Below are 18478 nucleotides of genomic sequence, written 5' to 3'. Positions count from 1 at the left end.
GGGGCGATATTGTCCTTTTTCTAGGAACAGGATACCTTTGCGGGGGTATTTTAGCGCCACGATTATAAGCTTTTGTTCAAGAATACAGAGTACTTTGTCGAGTCGTGATCGGACGGTTTTCTCTTTTGTTATTACTTGTTTTATTGAAAGCATTCTCTGTGGTTCGATCAAAGTACATAATATCCTGGCAGAAATTAGCTCACGGTATTATATTATATATTTTGTTGTGTGGTCTTCCTTGCCATTGTGAGGTTACTTGTGATAATTATGTCAAAGTAATGATGTACCGACCTTTTTTTGACGTTAAGATAAAATGTTCTATGCCGTCTTATTGCTAAAACAATATTTTGTTCATAGAGGCATCACGCCTGTGCCCCAAAGGGGTAGTCAGAGGTGTAGTATTTACAACCACTCTCGCCAGCTCGCTAGGGTATTATAATGTACTATTGGAGATTCAGGCGGATATGGGAGGGTATTCGTTAGGTAGATTTTATTAACGCGAAGCACGTGGTCTAAGCGTGCGATAGATAACAATTTAATTTATCTCTTAGCAAGGATTCGTGCGAACACACCTACTTTATGAATCCTTGTTAACAAAACTTTTTCTATAATCTGTAGCCAGACATTCAACATTGAACGGGGCCATGAAAAAACGCGTTTAGCCTATGGGGCCCCATCTTACGTCACCGCCTTGAATATACCTCAGGATGAAACAGGATTCTCCAAACATAACTAAAACGTGACTTTAGAATATAAAGCCTTCTTCGTGATGGAAATATATTATGTACTTACACGTGGAGATTGGTTGGAGATAATAATAAGAGAGATGAATGGTTTGGTAAAAAAATATTTTGTAAGCAAAAAGGTTGACCTTCGCTGTGTATCTAACCAGTGCTCCACATTATGCGTACCTATCTATTAATTAAGTAGGTATTTATATCTCTTATGAATTACTTTGGTTTTTTTATGGCACATTTTTGTTATACCTACATTTACTTAGTTTAGTATGAGTAATACGAGGGATTTGGAGGAAGCAAGAGAAGTGTGTCAGGATCGAAGCAAATGGAATTCTATAGTCTCTGCTTACCCCGGTGGGAAATAGGCGTGAGTTTATGTATGTATGTATGTAATACGAGGGATTATTATAAAATGATTGATCTTTTGTCACCATACGGTTCATCACGTCCGCATCAGGTTTTCATATCAAGTGATCTGTAAGGTGTTTATGGCTGTCCACCCCATTAGAGTTTACAGGCGTGGCTTTATTACAAGTGTGTCTACAATGTTCCAATAACCATTCTTAAAACAAACCACGGACCGTGATCATATCAGAGCCTTGAGTTTTTGACTTGGGATCTTATTTTACCTCATTTGCAGTTTTTAAACGCCTCATATGATTCCTGTTTTTTCCTCGACATTCCTCAGGCCCTAGGTAAACAAAGTCAAGCGAAGCAAGTTTATGTTTGCGTCTAGTTCATTCAACTTTTGTACGGTATCAGCACATCCCGGATACTCCATACAAAAATCCTTACTGTGTGTTGTCTAACCCGTAAGTGTGAACGAAACAGTTGGCGCAGTCTTCTCTTTACTCCCTAACGACTTACGGACATTTAAGACTAAAGTAAGACCCAGAGGGGGTGAGATCCGCGATAGGAATTGGTGCGGGGCGGAGAGTTACCGTTCTATACGTAGCATTAATCCTTATTAAAGATGTCCTAATGGAAAATAATTTGTACGCACAAACTTGTCTTTACGGTTTATAAATTCGACTTCTATCTATCTAGCATTATTCATTATAACTATTAAGCAATTGATTACCACCAAAGTTGTCCTATACCAGGATAATAATAATAGCATTCCTTTGTTTGTATCGATTCCTATTGAACTGTGTTTACTAAATCGGCACGCGGACTTTCCTATCTCAAACTTACAGTAATTCGAAACCGGCAATGCTGTGCTCTGTACAGTCGATCCGCTGTGACTCTGCTAAAGTAAATCTGCAGCTTATTTTCTATCTATTATCTATCCTTTATTAACACATCCCTAAAGTCTTAAGGCCGAATATCCTTTTAAAATCCAAACCCTATTGTTTAACTATTGTGTTTGGAAATCTCTGCTGGAAGAGGTTTATGTAAGTTTTTCCTTTGCCCACAGACGAAGCGGCTATGAGTCCGAGACTAGCGAGTACTCAGAGGACTCGACGGCAGCATATGAGGATGTCACGACTACAACCAAAAGCGCTGGGCCGCGGAAGAATATCAACAGGGGACGCTGGACGAAGGAGGAGGTATGTATAAATTATTGCAGCCACAAGAAGAGATCGTGTTCTGCGGTGAACTTAAACATCGTGACGAAACCTACATTCCCGAGAAATGCATTTTCGGAGGTATGTGACCTAACCTGTATTGTGCTGGTTTTCCCTTCGCGGGCTGGAAGGTCAGACAGACAGTCGCTTTGTAAAAAACCGGACCTGTCAAATCTTCAGGTTAGGTAAGCGGACCCTGTGAAAAACAGGATAATGCTAGGGAGGTGATGAGTCACTAGAAGAGCTAGTGGTTCGTTACCTACCTCGGACTAATTTTTGTGTTCAAAAGAAACAGTGAGTTCTTGTGAGTCTGAGATTACCTAGTACTTCAAAGAACTCCACTACAGCCGAAAGCGCTGAGGTGCTGAAGAATATCAACACCGTATTGTGAAACTTCAGGTTACTAGGCTATTGTGATCAAAGTGAGAATCATCTGTCCTTGCTCATGTTAAAAATGCTTTCTCAGCCCCCCAATGACAGGGATTTTATATTTCCCTTCAGGTTTTTTAACCCTTGGGGATTAACTTGACTAATTGATAGAATACAACTCCCCTGGTGCGAAGTGTTTCTCATGATAATCCTTTTTACTGTACTATAAAGTTTATCCCGTTTTTCACAGGGTCTGCTTACTTAGCCTAGATTTGACAGGTCCGGTTTTTATAGAAGCTATGCTACGCTTTTTACTATGCTATGACAAAACAATAAATTCTCCAATTCCAGGACAAAAGACTCAAGATGTACGTGAAGATGTACAACGAGCAGTGGGAGGTGATCGCGGCGCAGTTCACGGACCGGTCCGACGTGCAGTGCCAGCAGCGGTGGACCAAGGTCGTCAATCCGGAGCTAGTCAAGGGCCCTTGGACCAAGGAGGTACGTATCCATATCTTAGCGGATTCGTCGTTCGTGAAGGCACGTTAAGCCGTTGGTCCCAGTTACTAATTACTTATGATGTGAGTAAGTAGTCTGTAATAACCCTGACATCAGGGTTGATGAGGTTGGTTATTCACCTCACAACACACACGATGGAAAAAAGCGGTTCGTCATAGAAAGTCCTTTTCTCAGATTGGACCTTAAGATCCCTTTTTGAGATTAGTGCTTTCGCATCTTTCTGGTCTAATTTTAGTCAAAATTTATTTATTTATAAAGGTACATACAACATTACAGTGTAACCCAATGCGCTGTATGACGAGAAAAAATATAAAAACGAATATACAAAACTATAAATAACATGAAAAACACTAAAAAAAATACAATTAAAATGTCGCTTTTGTAATGCAAAAGGGTCATTTTGAGAAATCCCGCTTACACGAGCATCAGTGTGTGTCGAAGAAAAACGGAGTCTTCACTTCGCTAACGCGCGGCAGCTAATATGATTCTGGGCCTAAAATACATACTGGATATAAATAGCTGGATATTTATGAACTAACTTGCTAGGTTGAATATCTAAGGGCATTTCTGAGTTATTAGGCTAAAAGTTTTGAATGAGTAGTGCCTATAACGCCTCGCACAATAACACCTCATGCAACTTATTCGTCAACTACCTACCTCGTTTTATTTTTTATAGTAGAAAATAGAAATATTGTAATTCGTACGCTTGTCTCAAACATATATTAAAATATTTTTAAGTTTCTCATGTAAGTGAATTGTAAAATTGTTATGAGAATAATTTTTCTTAAACAAAAAAAAAACAGCTAGGTACAAAACCACCACAGCTCTGGCGATTCTAAATCTAGACAGGAAAAGCAATAGCGAATTCCCGAACGCCAATCAGTCTGCTAAGGAAATGCTGAGTCACGGGCTCGGTCAGTGACATAGGACGTTTAAAATACTTGCATAATAGATGCACGCGCGATGTACACATTGTTGTGGTTATAGGATGTACTCATTGAATTAACTTTGTGTTTCCTACGGTGCGTTTGCTTTGTTCCTAATAGTGATTGATGGATTACATGCCGTAATACGTAAGAGAGTGGTCCCTCTGATGCGCCGGGTATGGGGGAGTGGCAACAGTCTGCTGAAGATAAAAGCGGACCGAGTGTATAGGCCTATCCTAAAGCACTGGCTCAGCTTTCATGCCATCAGCAGTACACTGCGAAAGTTGTTTGTAGTTTTAATTTTAAATTTCGATTGTAATTTATTGTTTAATTATAATTTGGACATTGATATTTTGTGTATATCGAAATACGGAACCTGTGATGTCTGAATTAAAGAATATTATTATTATTATTTTGTAATATTTTGGAAGACGTGCGTGGGGCCGAAGCCAAAACAAATTGTTATTATAGGGTAGAGCCACTACAGAAGATAAGTTGCAGCCACTTTTGATACAAAGTAACAAAACATAATATCACACGTGTGTCCCGGAAGAGCAGAGGTGTACAGTACCTCTATATACACCCACTCCGTAAGGTCGTAAGGCTCAGATGCCAAAACCAAAACCCATTGTTTAACTATTGTATCTTAAAATTCGGCCCTTATGAGGTTAAGTCACTAAATAGGGGGCGAGCCTATTTCCATTATTCAAACATGAATACAAACTCTAGAAATTATCTTTTTAGAAATAGCGCGTATGTAGTTATCAATATAAGGCGACAGTGTATAATGTGACCTTGAAATACTTGATAATGACTTGTAAAGTTGAAAGAATGTGCCCAAATGTCCAAACACGTGTATACATACCAATGAACGGATGACAGAGTTTCTTAGATATTATGAATGAATGCAATGTGGCTTGAATGTTAAATGTATGCTAACAAGGTGCTTTATAAGTCTACTTTGTCATAATATAAACCTAGTAGGGTTCTTGGAAAAGAATGCTCGATAAAGGCATACGATACTTACGTATTTTTTGACTTGATTTTCTTTCGACATTTGGCGGAAGTGATAAGTACAATGCGTAAAAATTACCTTAATAAATAGTACTTTCTCGAGCTTTCTGTTAGACTAACAAAATTTATATGTAGTAGGACATAAATATAAATATACTTATCGTTGTCTTTTATAGTGGAAACCACGTAAGTTCCTTTTTGACAAATGACGAATGATGTTATTTTCTTCAACAAAACATCGATTTATTTCAAATAATTTCCATCTATTACACGAACGCATAAAACACGGGGGGAGGGGAGATAGGTTCAAAATAAATATGTTAAGAAAATCACACCAGAATGTGACTAAAAAGGCGCTCACGCGGTTTTCGCTATAAAGCCACGTTATAAGTAAGTATGACATTTTACCACGGAACAAAACTCGAACAGGAAAAGCAGGCTACATTTCGCGCCATTCTACATCCATAAACATCCTTTAAGTATGTAGTCATCCACGTTTTGAGGCTGTGACACACCCTGACCTTGGGTCCGGTTTTTATTGTTTGTCTGGGACCACACACTACACATGTTCAATAAGATATGTGTAATATGTCTGTTACTGTAGTATTTGTTCAATTTGTAATTAATGATGTGTTTAGTTCTTAATTTATTAAAATCAAGTGAAGCGAGATCGAGTTTTTCATTATTACTTCAAGCGGTAATGGAATAACCATAACATACATAACACAGCCATCACGCTTGTATCCCCAAAGGGATAGGCAGGGGTGTATAGTTTATACACGCATTCCTCGCCAGCTGTGTTTAAGTCCCATGTAATAGGGGTCCAGCCTATTGCCATTAACCGTCAATTGGAAAGATCGCTTTTCAAAACTAAACAAAGCATCTAACGTTATAAAATCAATATGTGGATTGTCCCAAAATAAGTAGGTAAGTACTAGAGATTCAAAAACAACAGATACGTAAATACATACGCCTATCGCGCCGCCTATTTCCCCTTGGGATAAGCAGAGACCAAACACAAATTAGGTACTGGAGAATTCCTGACACACCATTTTTGTTTCTATCACTCTCATCAAAGACTTACTACTTACTGATGTAAGTACGTAGTCGTCATATGAGTCATGTTAGGGGCCTTTGGTGGCTTAATAGTAACCCTGACACCAAGGTTGATGAGGTTGGTAATTCACCTCACAACCCACACGATATAAGAAGATCAAAGACTTCATGCATGCTCTCCGGTTTAGAGTACTCTTGACCTGATCATTCTTTAACACATTCTGGACTTATCCAAGTCTTTTTATCTTCTTTGTGAACTACACTGTAGTACAATACTTAAAACCACACCCGATTCCATCCTTGTCAAAGTCTCCATAAGTTTAGTTATAAATGCCGTATCAAAAATTCAAATTAAATGGAATCTCGCACGCATGCGTCACCGCACAGCTGATCGCAACTGCTAAGTTCATATTTTTTTCACCGTCAACCGGCTTACCTTGTGCGGTAACGAATTTTCGCACGCTACATCGCTACAGATGATTGGCGAGTCTTTTATTTTGTTTTTATACGGGTTTTTGTTGTCATTGATAAAGTATTGGGGCCCAGTGGGAGTTGAGCGTTAATTGGAGGAATGAAGATGTTACAGATCAATTTAAGTGATTAGATCTAAGGAAATAGGCCACTAAAGCTGCTTGGCGCTGAGTGGGGTGGAGCGGACGGACCCTATAGAGATTCGGCATTTCTTAATAATAATAATAATAATAATAATAATAATAATAATAATAATAATAATAATAATAATAATAATAATAATAATAAAGTTTATTTAGGTAAAATCTACGACACACATATACATTTACAACATTAAAATATACACACATTAACATTAATATTTAAGTAGTTGGAAAACATAAAGGTATATGGGTGCCGCAGTTCACCAAAAAAGGCCAGGGTTCAGTGAAAATTTACCCAGAGGGCAACACTGATTTTGAACCCACGCCGATCGGTGAAACGCGAGTACCCGCTCAATAAATTTTAAAAAATAAATAAAGAGTACAAAAAAAAAAACGACAGTGTTACACATAGAAAGCAGAAACAAAACAATAAAAGAAAGAAATATTACACTAAAAGAAGGATCTATAAGTGAGTAGTGAAAGCAGTGTGTAGCTATGGTGCATGTGATGTGAGTGCGATAATTAAATAAACGTAATAATATACATATAAAATTTCATAATCATAATAACAAAACGAAACGAAAACGGACATCCAGGAGCACCCAGATGTGATCTAAAGAGGCAGCAACCGCTATCCCAAGTACATCGCTGGTATATCTAACCTCTGTATTTCTAGTAGGTGATTCTTTAAATACTTTTTGAATGTAACCTTAGAGCTCCGGTTCCTGATTGGTGGTGGAAGGTCGTTCCAGCACTTAGTAGCTTGGAAGCGGAAACTACCCCTGAAAGACACCGTCCGGTGTAAATGTCCGGCCAGAGGCGTTCGAGCACTCCTGACCCCGTATCTGTCCTGAAGCACAGACATTTCTTCTATACTCCATACAAACATCCGACCGAGAAGGACTTACATTGACCAAATTGGAGATGTCCTTAGAAAAGGTTTAATATGATCTACTCAGAACCGGCGTGCGTATATGAATCGATTGATGAATGTGAAGGAATCAAGAGAAGTGTGTCAGGATCGAAGCAAATGGAATTCTATAGTCTCTGCTTACCCCGGTGGGAAATAGGCGTGAGTTTATGTATGTATGTATGTCCATACAAAAATCTCATTCTTAACGTGTGCCGTCTACGCGTAAGTGCGAGAGAGATACAGTTCGCGCTCTCCCTTACTCCATAGTTGGTTACGGCCGTTAAAGACTAAAGTAAGACCCAGAGGGGGTGCGGTCGGCGTCCGATACGAATTCGCGCGGGGCGGAGAGTTACCGTTCTAGAATGATTCTTTATTCTATGCCTATATGGAGCTTCAGGATTTAGGTACAATATGAAAACAATAACAATACAAACACTATACAATATGATTATGACAACGTCTGTCGCGGAATCACCTATCAAATAAACGTAGTTCTACGTATAAGAATCAATACATAGAAACAAGTCTTAATGCACGAATAAAATAAATGTATTATATACATGTGTAGTAGTAGTACAGCTTGATTGTATCTAAAGTCATCATCTCCCTAGCGTTATCCCATTTTCACAGGGTCCGCTTACCTAACCTGAAGATTTGACAGGTCCGGTTTTCTACAGTAACGACTATCTGTCTGACCTTCTACACTGCGAAGGGAAACCAAGCCCGATATAGGTTAGGTCACATGTTTTCCTCGCGATGTTTTCCTTCACCGCTAAGCACGTGATAATCATTTATGATCCAAACAGGGTTTAAGCCCATGCTGAATCAAACATGCGACCTTACAGTAAGAGTCAAGCGTCCTTCTAAGTAAGCTACCACGGCTGAATGTATCTAAAGTGTGTGCCATTATTGGCTGGAATAAAATTCATAACACATTAGATTATACTGTAAAGCTGTATGTACCTTTATAAATAAATAAATAAATAATAATCGGATATCTCGTTGAAAAACAGCATAGTTGTAAAATTTATATTTGTGTTCTAAAAAAGTATAAATGAAATCTCTTTGCTAAAATGTTGTTTTTGTGTTTGTTGCAGGAGGATGAAAAAGTAGTAGACTTAGTAGCCAAATACGGGCCGAAGAAATGGACGCTTATAGCGCGGCACCTCAAGGGCAGGATAGGGAAACAATGCAGGTAAAATATATTTTGAACTGTCCTTTGCTTATTGTTCAGATAAAATACTTACTTTGACTTTGAAGTAACATATTATATTTTGGCTCTACCCAAAGGTTGCCTGGAAGAAACTGCTGCTTTATCGATATGCCCGCCTGTTGTGCATGTCGTTCCTGTCGTATTTTTTGCTTGTTTACATGTGTGTGTGTGTGTGTGTATTAGGTATACTATATCGAGCACACAGGATAGGGTATTTAGCCTATATACGTCCCACTGGGCACAGGCATCCCCTCAATCAACCATCACAATGCTCAGCCGCGAGTTATTACTATATGTAATGTATGTTGTTTCCATATCTCGGCCTAAGGAGTCCCGGACTTTTGTAAGGCGTGCGTGGGGCCGAAGCCAGCACGTAGAGGCCCCTTGAGGCAATTAATTGAATCTAAATATGTTATGACACCAACTGGCGAACGTCCCTGTATGCACTATGGGTTCTTATTATTATTGAGACATAAGATATATATACATAAACTCAGGTTTTCCTCATCGTGTTTGTTTGTTTAGCTAATTAAAATTGACGGTTATCCGTCGACCTAACAAGAGAAGCTAAAAATGTTTTCATATTTTTTTTAGAACATCCATTGTAAGCTTGTTACACCTTAGGCCACGTATTGACTTACCAACTATTATTAGGTTAGATTGTGGTTGACATAGACAATAAGACTTTTCCAATAAGATTGGCTATATAAGCCACATGCGAGCACATGAACGTCGGAGTTGAAGCAGTCGCCGTAGCCGAAATCGGCTGGATCACATCATCATAATGGTTTTTTTTTTTCAGAGAACGATGGCACAACCACCTGAACCCTTCGATAAAGAAGACGGCGTGGACGGAACACGAGGACCGGGTAATATACCAAGCGCACAGACAACTTGGCAACCAGTGGGCCAAGATCGCCAAGCTTCTGCCCGGCCGGTGAGAACCTCAATTTGTTACGAAACATAGTCTGATCTTTACTCTTGCTAAAGCTAGCTAAAGTACTCGTTAGACTAAAGGAAGTCCCGGAAGAGGGGGTGAGGTTAATCTAGCTCGGCGCCCTATACAACTTGGTGCGGGGCGAAGAGACGGTTCTATGGTAAAAACCACGTAAGCGCCTTTTAAAAAATGACATTCTGGTGTGATTTTATTCAACAAAACCTCGATATCTTTGTATTAATTGCAATCCGAGTAAATTTCGAGACTACAAATTTTACCTGGATAGAAATTTGGAGTATCACCACAAACTATGGCTCACTTTTTGTGCTGTCCTAAGTGCCCTAACACCTGCACTATTAAAGACCTTTACGAAGCCACTGACAATGCCGTAAGCGTGGCCAATTATTGGTCAGCAAAAATTTAGTATCGATCGCCATCGACTCGCAAAGAAGAAGAAGTTTGTCTATTGGGAGGTTTTGATAATAATAGAATCACGTCTTGATGTGATTTTTGAAAAAGGCGCTTACGTGGTTTTCACCATAGAACGGCAATTCTCCGCCCCGCACCAACTCACCTTAGGTTCACCTCACCCCCTCTTCAGGGTCTTGCTTTATGGCAGTAAGCCGCTAACGAGTACTTTGGCTAGCTTCAGCAAGAGAAAATATGTATTTTACTATTTTATTTGTACTGTATATGAATGTAAAACATTTTGAATGTTCTGCTCGTGTGCAATAAAGTATATTTAATTTGATTTATATGCAGGGTGTTAGTGACATCGTAACGAATACTGAAGGGGATGATTCAGACCATGATTCTGAGTTAATTTCAAGTGGAATTTTCCGTCGCAAAATTCATGATATTTTGTTTTTAAATTATTTTAAATTCTATACTTTTGCGATGGAAAATTCCACTTGATATCAACTTAGAATCATGGTCTGAATCAACCCTCAATGATTTCGTTACGATGTCACTAACACACTGTATGTATTTAATTGTTCAGTTGTGCTGTAATCTTTCTTGCGTGTTTTAAAATGTTTCGTGTATGTGTGTGCAATGAGGTATATTTGTTTTAATTCAATTATTTCCTCTTTCCAGGACGGACAACGCAATAAAGAACCACTGGAACTCCACCATGCGGCGCAAGTACGAGCCGGAGCTCGTCGACAGCTTCGAGAACCTTCGACGCAAATCGAGGGTAAAGCCACGGGATAGTCTAGTGCCGCACCAAAAAGTTCAAGTCGCCTATAACGATGTGGGTCCGCTTCTTACGCTTTATATGTTCACTTTTTGTCGTACTATTTTGGCAGATTCATTTATTACACGCACGTTATGCCGGTTACTACTTACTAATGTAATTGAGTAGTCGTTACATGAGCCAGGGGCCTTTGGCGACTCAATAATAACCCTGACACCAGGGTTGATGAGGTTGGTAATCCGCCTCACAACCCGCACGATAGTAGTAATAGTAGTGTATTTATTGCAGATATTTCTATACCGTCGCTTTAGAAAAAAATACGTAAGCGCTTTTTTTAAATAACATTTATTTACACTGTCGATGGTTTCCCTCATTCAGCGCTTATCGCTATCGGCCCTCTAGAGTCGAACGGCTCGATTCATTCTTTCAAATATAATCTTCTCGCCCTGAGCCAAGTTCGCGCTCAACTGGGCACCCTCAGACGTGTTGTCTTTTGTACCGGGTGAGAGCCCTCAGCGTTTAGCCAAGTACTTAACGCCATTATTTTTTTACCTTTGATGGATTTGCTCTTGGCCCCAGACTTGCCCGAAGGCATTGACGAGGCCTAAGATCAAAAAAATACTGCCGGTTGTCATAATCGTTTGCTACTTGGCTAAGGCCCGAGGAGTACGGTCACGAGCATTAATATGTATACACTTTGGTACCATGTCACATTTACTTTTTTGACAAATTGAATTGTAAGTCTCACTAAATGTCAAATATGTTAGTGCGACAGAGTCCTAAAGTAGGTACATTATATTGCTCAAGGAACTAAAAATTATAGTAGAATAATTTGCCAAAATGGTACGATATTTGGAGACTTATGGACATAAAGTTAGATGTCTTCTTTATATCGCAAATATAATATAATCTTTGCAAATGTTTTTTATAAAACAGTACCTAACATCCATATTTCTCCTTCCATATCCAACGTATACCTAACAAGAGTAAAGGTACGTTATTAGGTAATACAATTTAATTGTATTATTTAGTAGATTTTCGTTTTTCTAATTATTTTGCTGCCTTCCTGACCTTTAACTTCGGTGTGTGGCTTATAGAAATTCATTCTAATTAGATAGTCAGATAAAGTCTTTATTTCCTAGTGTTCTGTGTTCTCTATTACTTTTTAGTGTTATGTGATTGCTTAATCTACATACTGAGTGTTTTTAAAATACAAAAATTCAATTCCAATCTCAAAAAAATTAAAACAAAGTTTTGACGTAATGGTTTTATGTTCCGTATCATTTTGCACACATGATATAGTAATACGCCTGTATTCCCGAAGAGGTAGGCCGTGTGTAGTATACGTATATGTCGTGGCCAGATCTTAGAATCGATCATTTCATGATGTGCTCGATCATTTCATGAAATGGTCATATTTCATGAAATATCACACGTTGGCCACATCATTATGTAGTTTGGCCAAATCAATCAACACAAAACGTTTAACGATATGGGCAACTAAATGCATGATAACTTCATGATATGGCCAAACGTTGGCAATCACATCGTAAAATTAGTAACATTATCCACCGGTAGTGGCGCTGGTGTCGATTATATTTAAAACTTTATTATAATCGATGAATCAATGTAATTGTACAATTTTCCATATCGAATAGGTACATAATTTTGAATTTAGAAATGAATCGACTATTCGCATTTTTATTACATAACATAGCACAAACACCGCCTACATTAACGATATTTCCAAACGTTGATTGAAATATCATTGAATGTTGACGTTTCAACGATATGGTCAACTTAAGTTGGCTATTTCATGAAATATGACCTTTTAATGAAACACGTCATGAAATGATCAATTCTACGATCTGGCCACGACATAATATACACTCGCTCCTCGTCAGCTATGTTTCATGCCTTGATCACACCTACCGAGTGGACGGGCGAGACAGTGCGCTCGGTCGAGTACTCGGTGTGTATGAACATTACGACGAGTGCACGGCCGAGTTATTTGGCGAGATAGCTACTCGACCCCTGTTCTAGGGCGATACAGTGCGGGGTAGCGCGGGGGTGGGTACTCGGCCTAGCAAATAGAACAGGGGTCGAGCTATCTCGCCAAAGAACTCGGCAGAGCGTTCGGTAGGTGTGATCAAGGCATAAGTCCCTTGTAATAGGAGACAAGCCTATTATCTTTAACCGGACACAAACTCTACCTTTAAAAGCTGTTTCGTATTTCTAAAACACCCAGTATCGTTTGTATCATTTGCATTTCCTAATTGGTTGTTTGTTGTTTTTTTTTCACACCATCATCATACAAAACCTTCATCAGTAGTAATTAATCATAGTAGTTAGTATATATATCGGCTTCCGTGGTCCAGTGGTTGAGCGTTGTGCTCATAATCCGGAAGTCCTGGGTTCGAATCATGGTGGGGACATATTGCAAAAATCACTATGTGATTCCTAGTATGCATTACATGCTGATCACCTGATTGTCCAAATGTAAGACGATCCGTGCTTCGGAAGGCACGTTAATCCGTTGGTCCCGGTTACTAGGCCTTATACGTCTATAAAGAAGATGGGAACAATTTTATTTTTTTAATTCTAAAAAAGATAATCTCCCATTATTGTTCTTATTAGAAAATGATTATTAAAAAATACAGATGTTCGTAACTTTTTGGCAATAAATACGAAATAGACATTCCTATTTTGTACTTGTTGATTCTTCTTAATGATTTAATGCATGCATTTTTTATTTGAAGTATATTCTAATGATTTTCTACATTTTAAAGCTAAACTCTACATTTTAAAAACAAATATTGAATAATGCCGAATAGTCAACCCTTTTTGCCAATTAGTTCCCAAATATGACAGGCCGCCTCGTGCACATCTCTACTCTCGAGGAATATAACTAACATACATCCTATTACACAAGCATCCGATCATACATACATAAACTCACGACGTAATCCCTAAAAACAGGGCAGATCCAATCAGTTTGCAGCTACTTTTGCTTCGAATTCTACCTATAAATCTAAGAACTCCTCGTTTTATCCACAGAACTGGTCGACCCCATTCACCGATACTCCACCGGCGACCCAACCGGCCTCCAAACAAGTGTTGCACTTTAGACAGTTGTTGAAGGACCAACTTACCAATATTCAACAACAGAGTCTGCGGTCGAAGTCTCCGGATAGAGGCGGCCTGGTTGCTGCTGATAGTGTCGACATTATGGAGTCACCTTTCAAGTGAGTAACGATAACGGCCTCTGCGCTCCAGTAGTCTCAGGAGACTCCGGGTTCGAATCCCGGTGGTCACACAAATCACTTTGTGATCCTTAGTTTGGTTAGGATGTTACAGGCTGTCCCAAAGTCAAGTGATCCATACAGAAGGCACGTTAAGCCGTTAGTCCCGGTTATTACTTACTGATGTAAGTAAGTAGTCGTTACATGAGCCGGGTTAGGGGCTTTTGGTCTGAATCATCCCCCTCAGTATTCGATACGATGTCACTAACATCCTGTATATACCTCTCCTTACCTCTTCGCGGATACAGGAGTGATACTATGTATAGCAAAATTATTTCTTGGCCGACACTTTGACTTCTGGTTCCGACCGAGGTATAGAGCGCAGATGATCTCCTTTCTCATCCAACTACATCCATTCTCGTACAAAACGTTCTAATTTTTAGTTATTATTTTGTTACAGATTCGTGAACATTGAATCGCTACCTTCCGATTCGCCAATCAAAAATTACTTGTCATCAAGCAACTTGACAGGAGAGAACAGCAACCAAAGTGCCGGTAAGTAATCTTTGTATCGTGTGAGTAGTCATCGGATATACTGATTTGGATAGCAGTTTTGTATAAAAGCCCCCGATACCGGGTATGACCGGGTTTAAAGACCAAAGTGGGATTGAGACCCAGGCGAGGTAACTGGCTCGGTAAGAATTGGTGGTGAGTGTCGGTTTTACTCCTAAATTTATTTATATTTCTTTATGTACCTACACAGCTTCTCAATAAATATTTCTTGTTTCTTGTTTCCTGTTTCCAAATTAGAGATGTCTTTAGAAAAAGTTCAGTACGATCTGCTCTGGACAGGCGTGGGTTTATGAAACGATTGATCAATATGGAGGAAACAAGAGAAGTGTGTTAGGAACGTGGCAAATGGAATTCCATAGTCTCTGATTAACATGTGGGATATAGGTGTGAGTTTATATATGTAGGTAGTAAATATGTACGGTCATGAGCATTAATATGTATAATATACACTTTAGTACCATGTCACATTAACTTTTTTGACAAATTGAACTGTAAGTCTCACTAAATGTCAAATATTATGTTAGTGCGACAGAGTCCTAAAGTGGGTACATTATATTGCTCATGACTGTATGTATCTTTTTACAAATACACACATAAATATATATTATAGAAAAATAGAGCAGTGGTCTCTTGCCTTCCGCCCCGCAGTACTCTGACTGACGCGAGTGCGATGGCGCCCAGAGTAGTCTATTTCAAAGCCGTACTAGGACTCCTGTCCTCCGGCTCTGAATAGCACTGACAGTTACTGCTGCCCTCTGTCTCTGTTTGTCTGTCTGTCTGTTTGAAAATATACGTTTACAAGGGAGGATTTATCTCTAAGAGAGATCTCTTCCAGCCAACCCAGAGGTAGTAAAACAATATCTGCGGGATAATAAAAAGAGGTGCAATATATGAAATACATTATTAATAATTATATATACATATAAAACCGTTTAAAAATAATAATAACTATATAAAAAAACAGACTATGGGACCTGTTTGTCAGGTACACTTAGGAATTAGTTAATGAAACACAATTTCGATGCGTTTATAACTCACCCCTTTCTTTTCCAGTGACATACGCAGTACACACGCAACCAGAATCGAAGGAGATAGTGGTGCCGTCATCTATCGTGTACTCGTCCCCTAAGAAGCAGCTGGAGTCGAACAGCCCTCCGCCCATATTGCGGCGCAAGCAGAAGAAGATACAGGTTATTACGCCCAACCTTCATGTGAGTGCCTGTATTGTATCTGACCATATTACCATATTTGTTCACCAGTAATCGGGATAGATATTGCCATTTGGGGTCAATAACCCTGCATGTTGTGGTTAATAATAATATGGATATGACCAAAGAATTTCCTCTTCTCGTTTTAAATAAAAGTAAACTGTTTAAGATATGAAAGTTTGTTGATCTAGACAAACAGTTAAAACCAAAATACATACTTCGGCTGGGGTGTAGAATGTGTGAGCCACATACATGCCGCTGTGGTAAGCCGGTTGGCTCTGATGGGCGGCACGGCCTCGCTTGCCTAAAGTGCGCGGGAAGACACCCCCGGCATCATGCGCTGAATGATGTCATCCGCCGTGCACTGGCGTCGATCGACGTGCCGTGCAAGTTGGAACCGCCGGGTCTAAGCCGTACAGACGGTAAGAGGCCTGATGGGCTCACGCTCATACCCTGGGAGAGGGGGCGCGCTTTATTGTGGGACGCCACCTGTGCTTGCACGTTTGCAGCAACGCACCTGCCCCGTACTACTCGAACCGCAGGGGCAGCTGCCGAGTGGGCTGCTAGCCAAAAGCTGGCGAAATACGGGGACTTAACGCGGACCCACGATTTTGTCCCTTTTGCCGTCGAGACTTCGGGTGTGTGGTGCTCGGCGGCCAAGGATTTTATTCGTGTTTTGGGGAGGCGCTTGAGGGACCGCGGTAGTGACCCCCGCGCCAGCTCGTTCCTGGTTCAACAGGTTTCCTTGGCAATAGTGCGCGGTAACGCGGCCAGTATAATGGGCACCTTTGAACCGGGCACGAGAGGGGGCGGTATTTTAGACTGACTCACTAGTCATAGTTTGTGTTATAATTTTAAATGTTTTAATTATTCGTAATTTTAAGCGACAAATTGTATAAATATTTACGTTGAATAAATGATTCTGTAAACTGAAAAAAAAAAAAAAAAAAAAAAAAAATACATAAATATAAATAAAAAAAACAATGTTTAAATACGTGACATACAAATACTTAATTAGTTCGCAAAATAAAAATCAATGTATAATAAAAATCGGATATTGTGTTTCGAGATTCAAGATTTGGGCATATCCATGATAAGACAAATCTCGCAAACGGCACTACCTATTTCGATCACTGTTATTACGAACTTAACACACGTCACTGCGGTCCTGTGGTACAGTCACGAGTAATATCATGTACCCATTTTAGAACCCTGTCGTACTATCATATTTGACATTTAATGAGATTTACGGTTTAATTTGTCAAATACGTTAATGTGACATGGTATCAAAGTGTATAAATATTAGTACTCGTGACCGTACACCGGCTTGCTTGTACTATCCATTATCTATCATTTCATAATAGATAACAATAGATAATCAAATCGGTACCTTAATTTTGTACCGGGGTCGTTCTTCTTTTTTATCGACAATGATCTGTCCTTCGCTCTGATATGTTATATGTTTTAGAATTTTATTTATTATTTCCATTGTCCAAATATATAGTTATCTTATTATACTTAAAATACTAGCGAAATACTAATCGGTTCCTCGATTAGTGATTAACGTAGCTTGGTTGTTTTTCACAAAATTCTGTGACAGAGTGGTAAATCGAAATGCTGTCTCCGATGAAAAGGGCCACTCTGTCACAATATATTTTGCAATGCGCCTGCAAGGAACAGTATATTACCAAGATAAAGAGAAACACTAAATACTCCTCTACAGACACATCTCTATATGATGTTTTTTAAATATTTATTGCCGTTATAATGAAAGATGTTAAATCCGATATAACGAGAAAATGACTTCTTATTGTCGATAAAAAAGAAGAATGACCCACCGGTAAAGTAATCTTATACCTTAACTGCTTTCAAGCTTTATTATTTTAAATTAAACATTAAATTTTATATCTTTCCAGTCGTGGAGCGAAACAATATCGAGAGCCCTGGAGTCCCGCGAAGTAGGCGTGACTCCCATCAAGGCGCTGCCCTTCAGTCCGTCACAGTTCCTCAACTCGCCCGCACAGCCCGTGGACTCCACGCCGCTGAGGCAGGCACACCACAACCAGGCCAAGGTAACACACGTTACAGGCTAGATGTATTTTCCGTTGGGGTAGGACGAGACCACGTCATTTGAATGAATGAATATAGGAATCCCCCTCCGGTTGATTGAGGGGAGGCCTGTGCCCAGCAGTGGGACGTATATAGGCTGTTTATGTAAATATAGGAATAAACACTTTATTGAATACATAAACACAACGGGTGCAAATAAAAACTAAAAGTTCTGTACAAACTTTGATAGAGAGTCTTAATCTAGCCTACAAGATCCCACTGCTGGGCAAAGGCCTCCTGCTGGGTGCCTCATGACGGGTGCAGGCGTCGTGACAGACCTCGAAA

At 39.4% G+C, this 18478-nt stretch overlaps 1 protein-coding gene across 5 annotated transcripts in view; it reads left to right on the top strand.

The window, feature by feature from the left end:
* The window catches only part of LOC126377335 (myb protein), a 59264-nt gene that overhangs the window by 28678 nt on the left and 12108 nt on the right, over window positions 1-18478 (top strand). For 4 of the 5 annotated variants that reach the window (XM_050025036.1, XM_050025035.1, XM_050025031.1 and 1 more), the window contains 9 exons: window positions 2155-2287; window positions 3026-3175; window positions 8814-8911; window positions 9732-9866; window positions 10962-11118; window positions 14119-14306; window positions 14764-14858; window positions 15930-16087; window positions 18001-18156. In XM_050025036.1, the coding sequence (XP_049880993.1) occupies window positions 2155-2287; window positions 3026-3175; window positions 8814-8911; window positions 9732-9866; window positions 10962-11118; window positions 14119-14306; window positions 14764-14858; window positions 15930-16087; window positions 18001-18156 (1270 nt within the window). The remainder of the gene's footprint in view (window positions 1-2154; window positions 2288-3025; window positions 3176-8813; window positions 8912-9731; window positions 9867-10961; window positions 11119-14118; window positions 14307-14763; window positions 14859-15929; window positions 16088-18000; window positions 18157-18478) is intronic. The other variant, XM_050025034.1, reaches the window with a different exon arrangement.

This window comes from Pectinophora gossypiella, chromosome 23 (assembly GCF_024362695.1).
Source record: "Pectinophora gossypiella chromosome 23, ilPecGoss1.1, whole genome shotgun sequence".
Taxonomy (NCBI): Eukaryota; Metazoa; Arthropoda; class Insecta; order Lepidoptera; family Gelechiidae; genus Pectinophora; species Pectinophora gossypiella.
The sequence above is the reverse complement of the archived record's forward strand: the minus strand, read 5'-3'. Positions and strand labels throughout refer to the sequence as shown.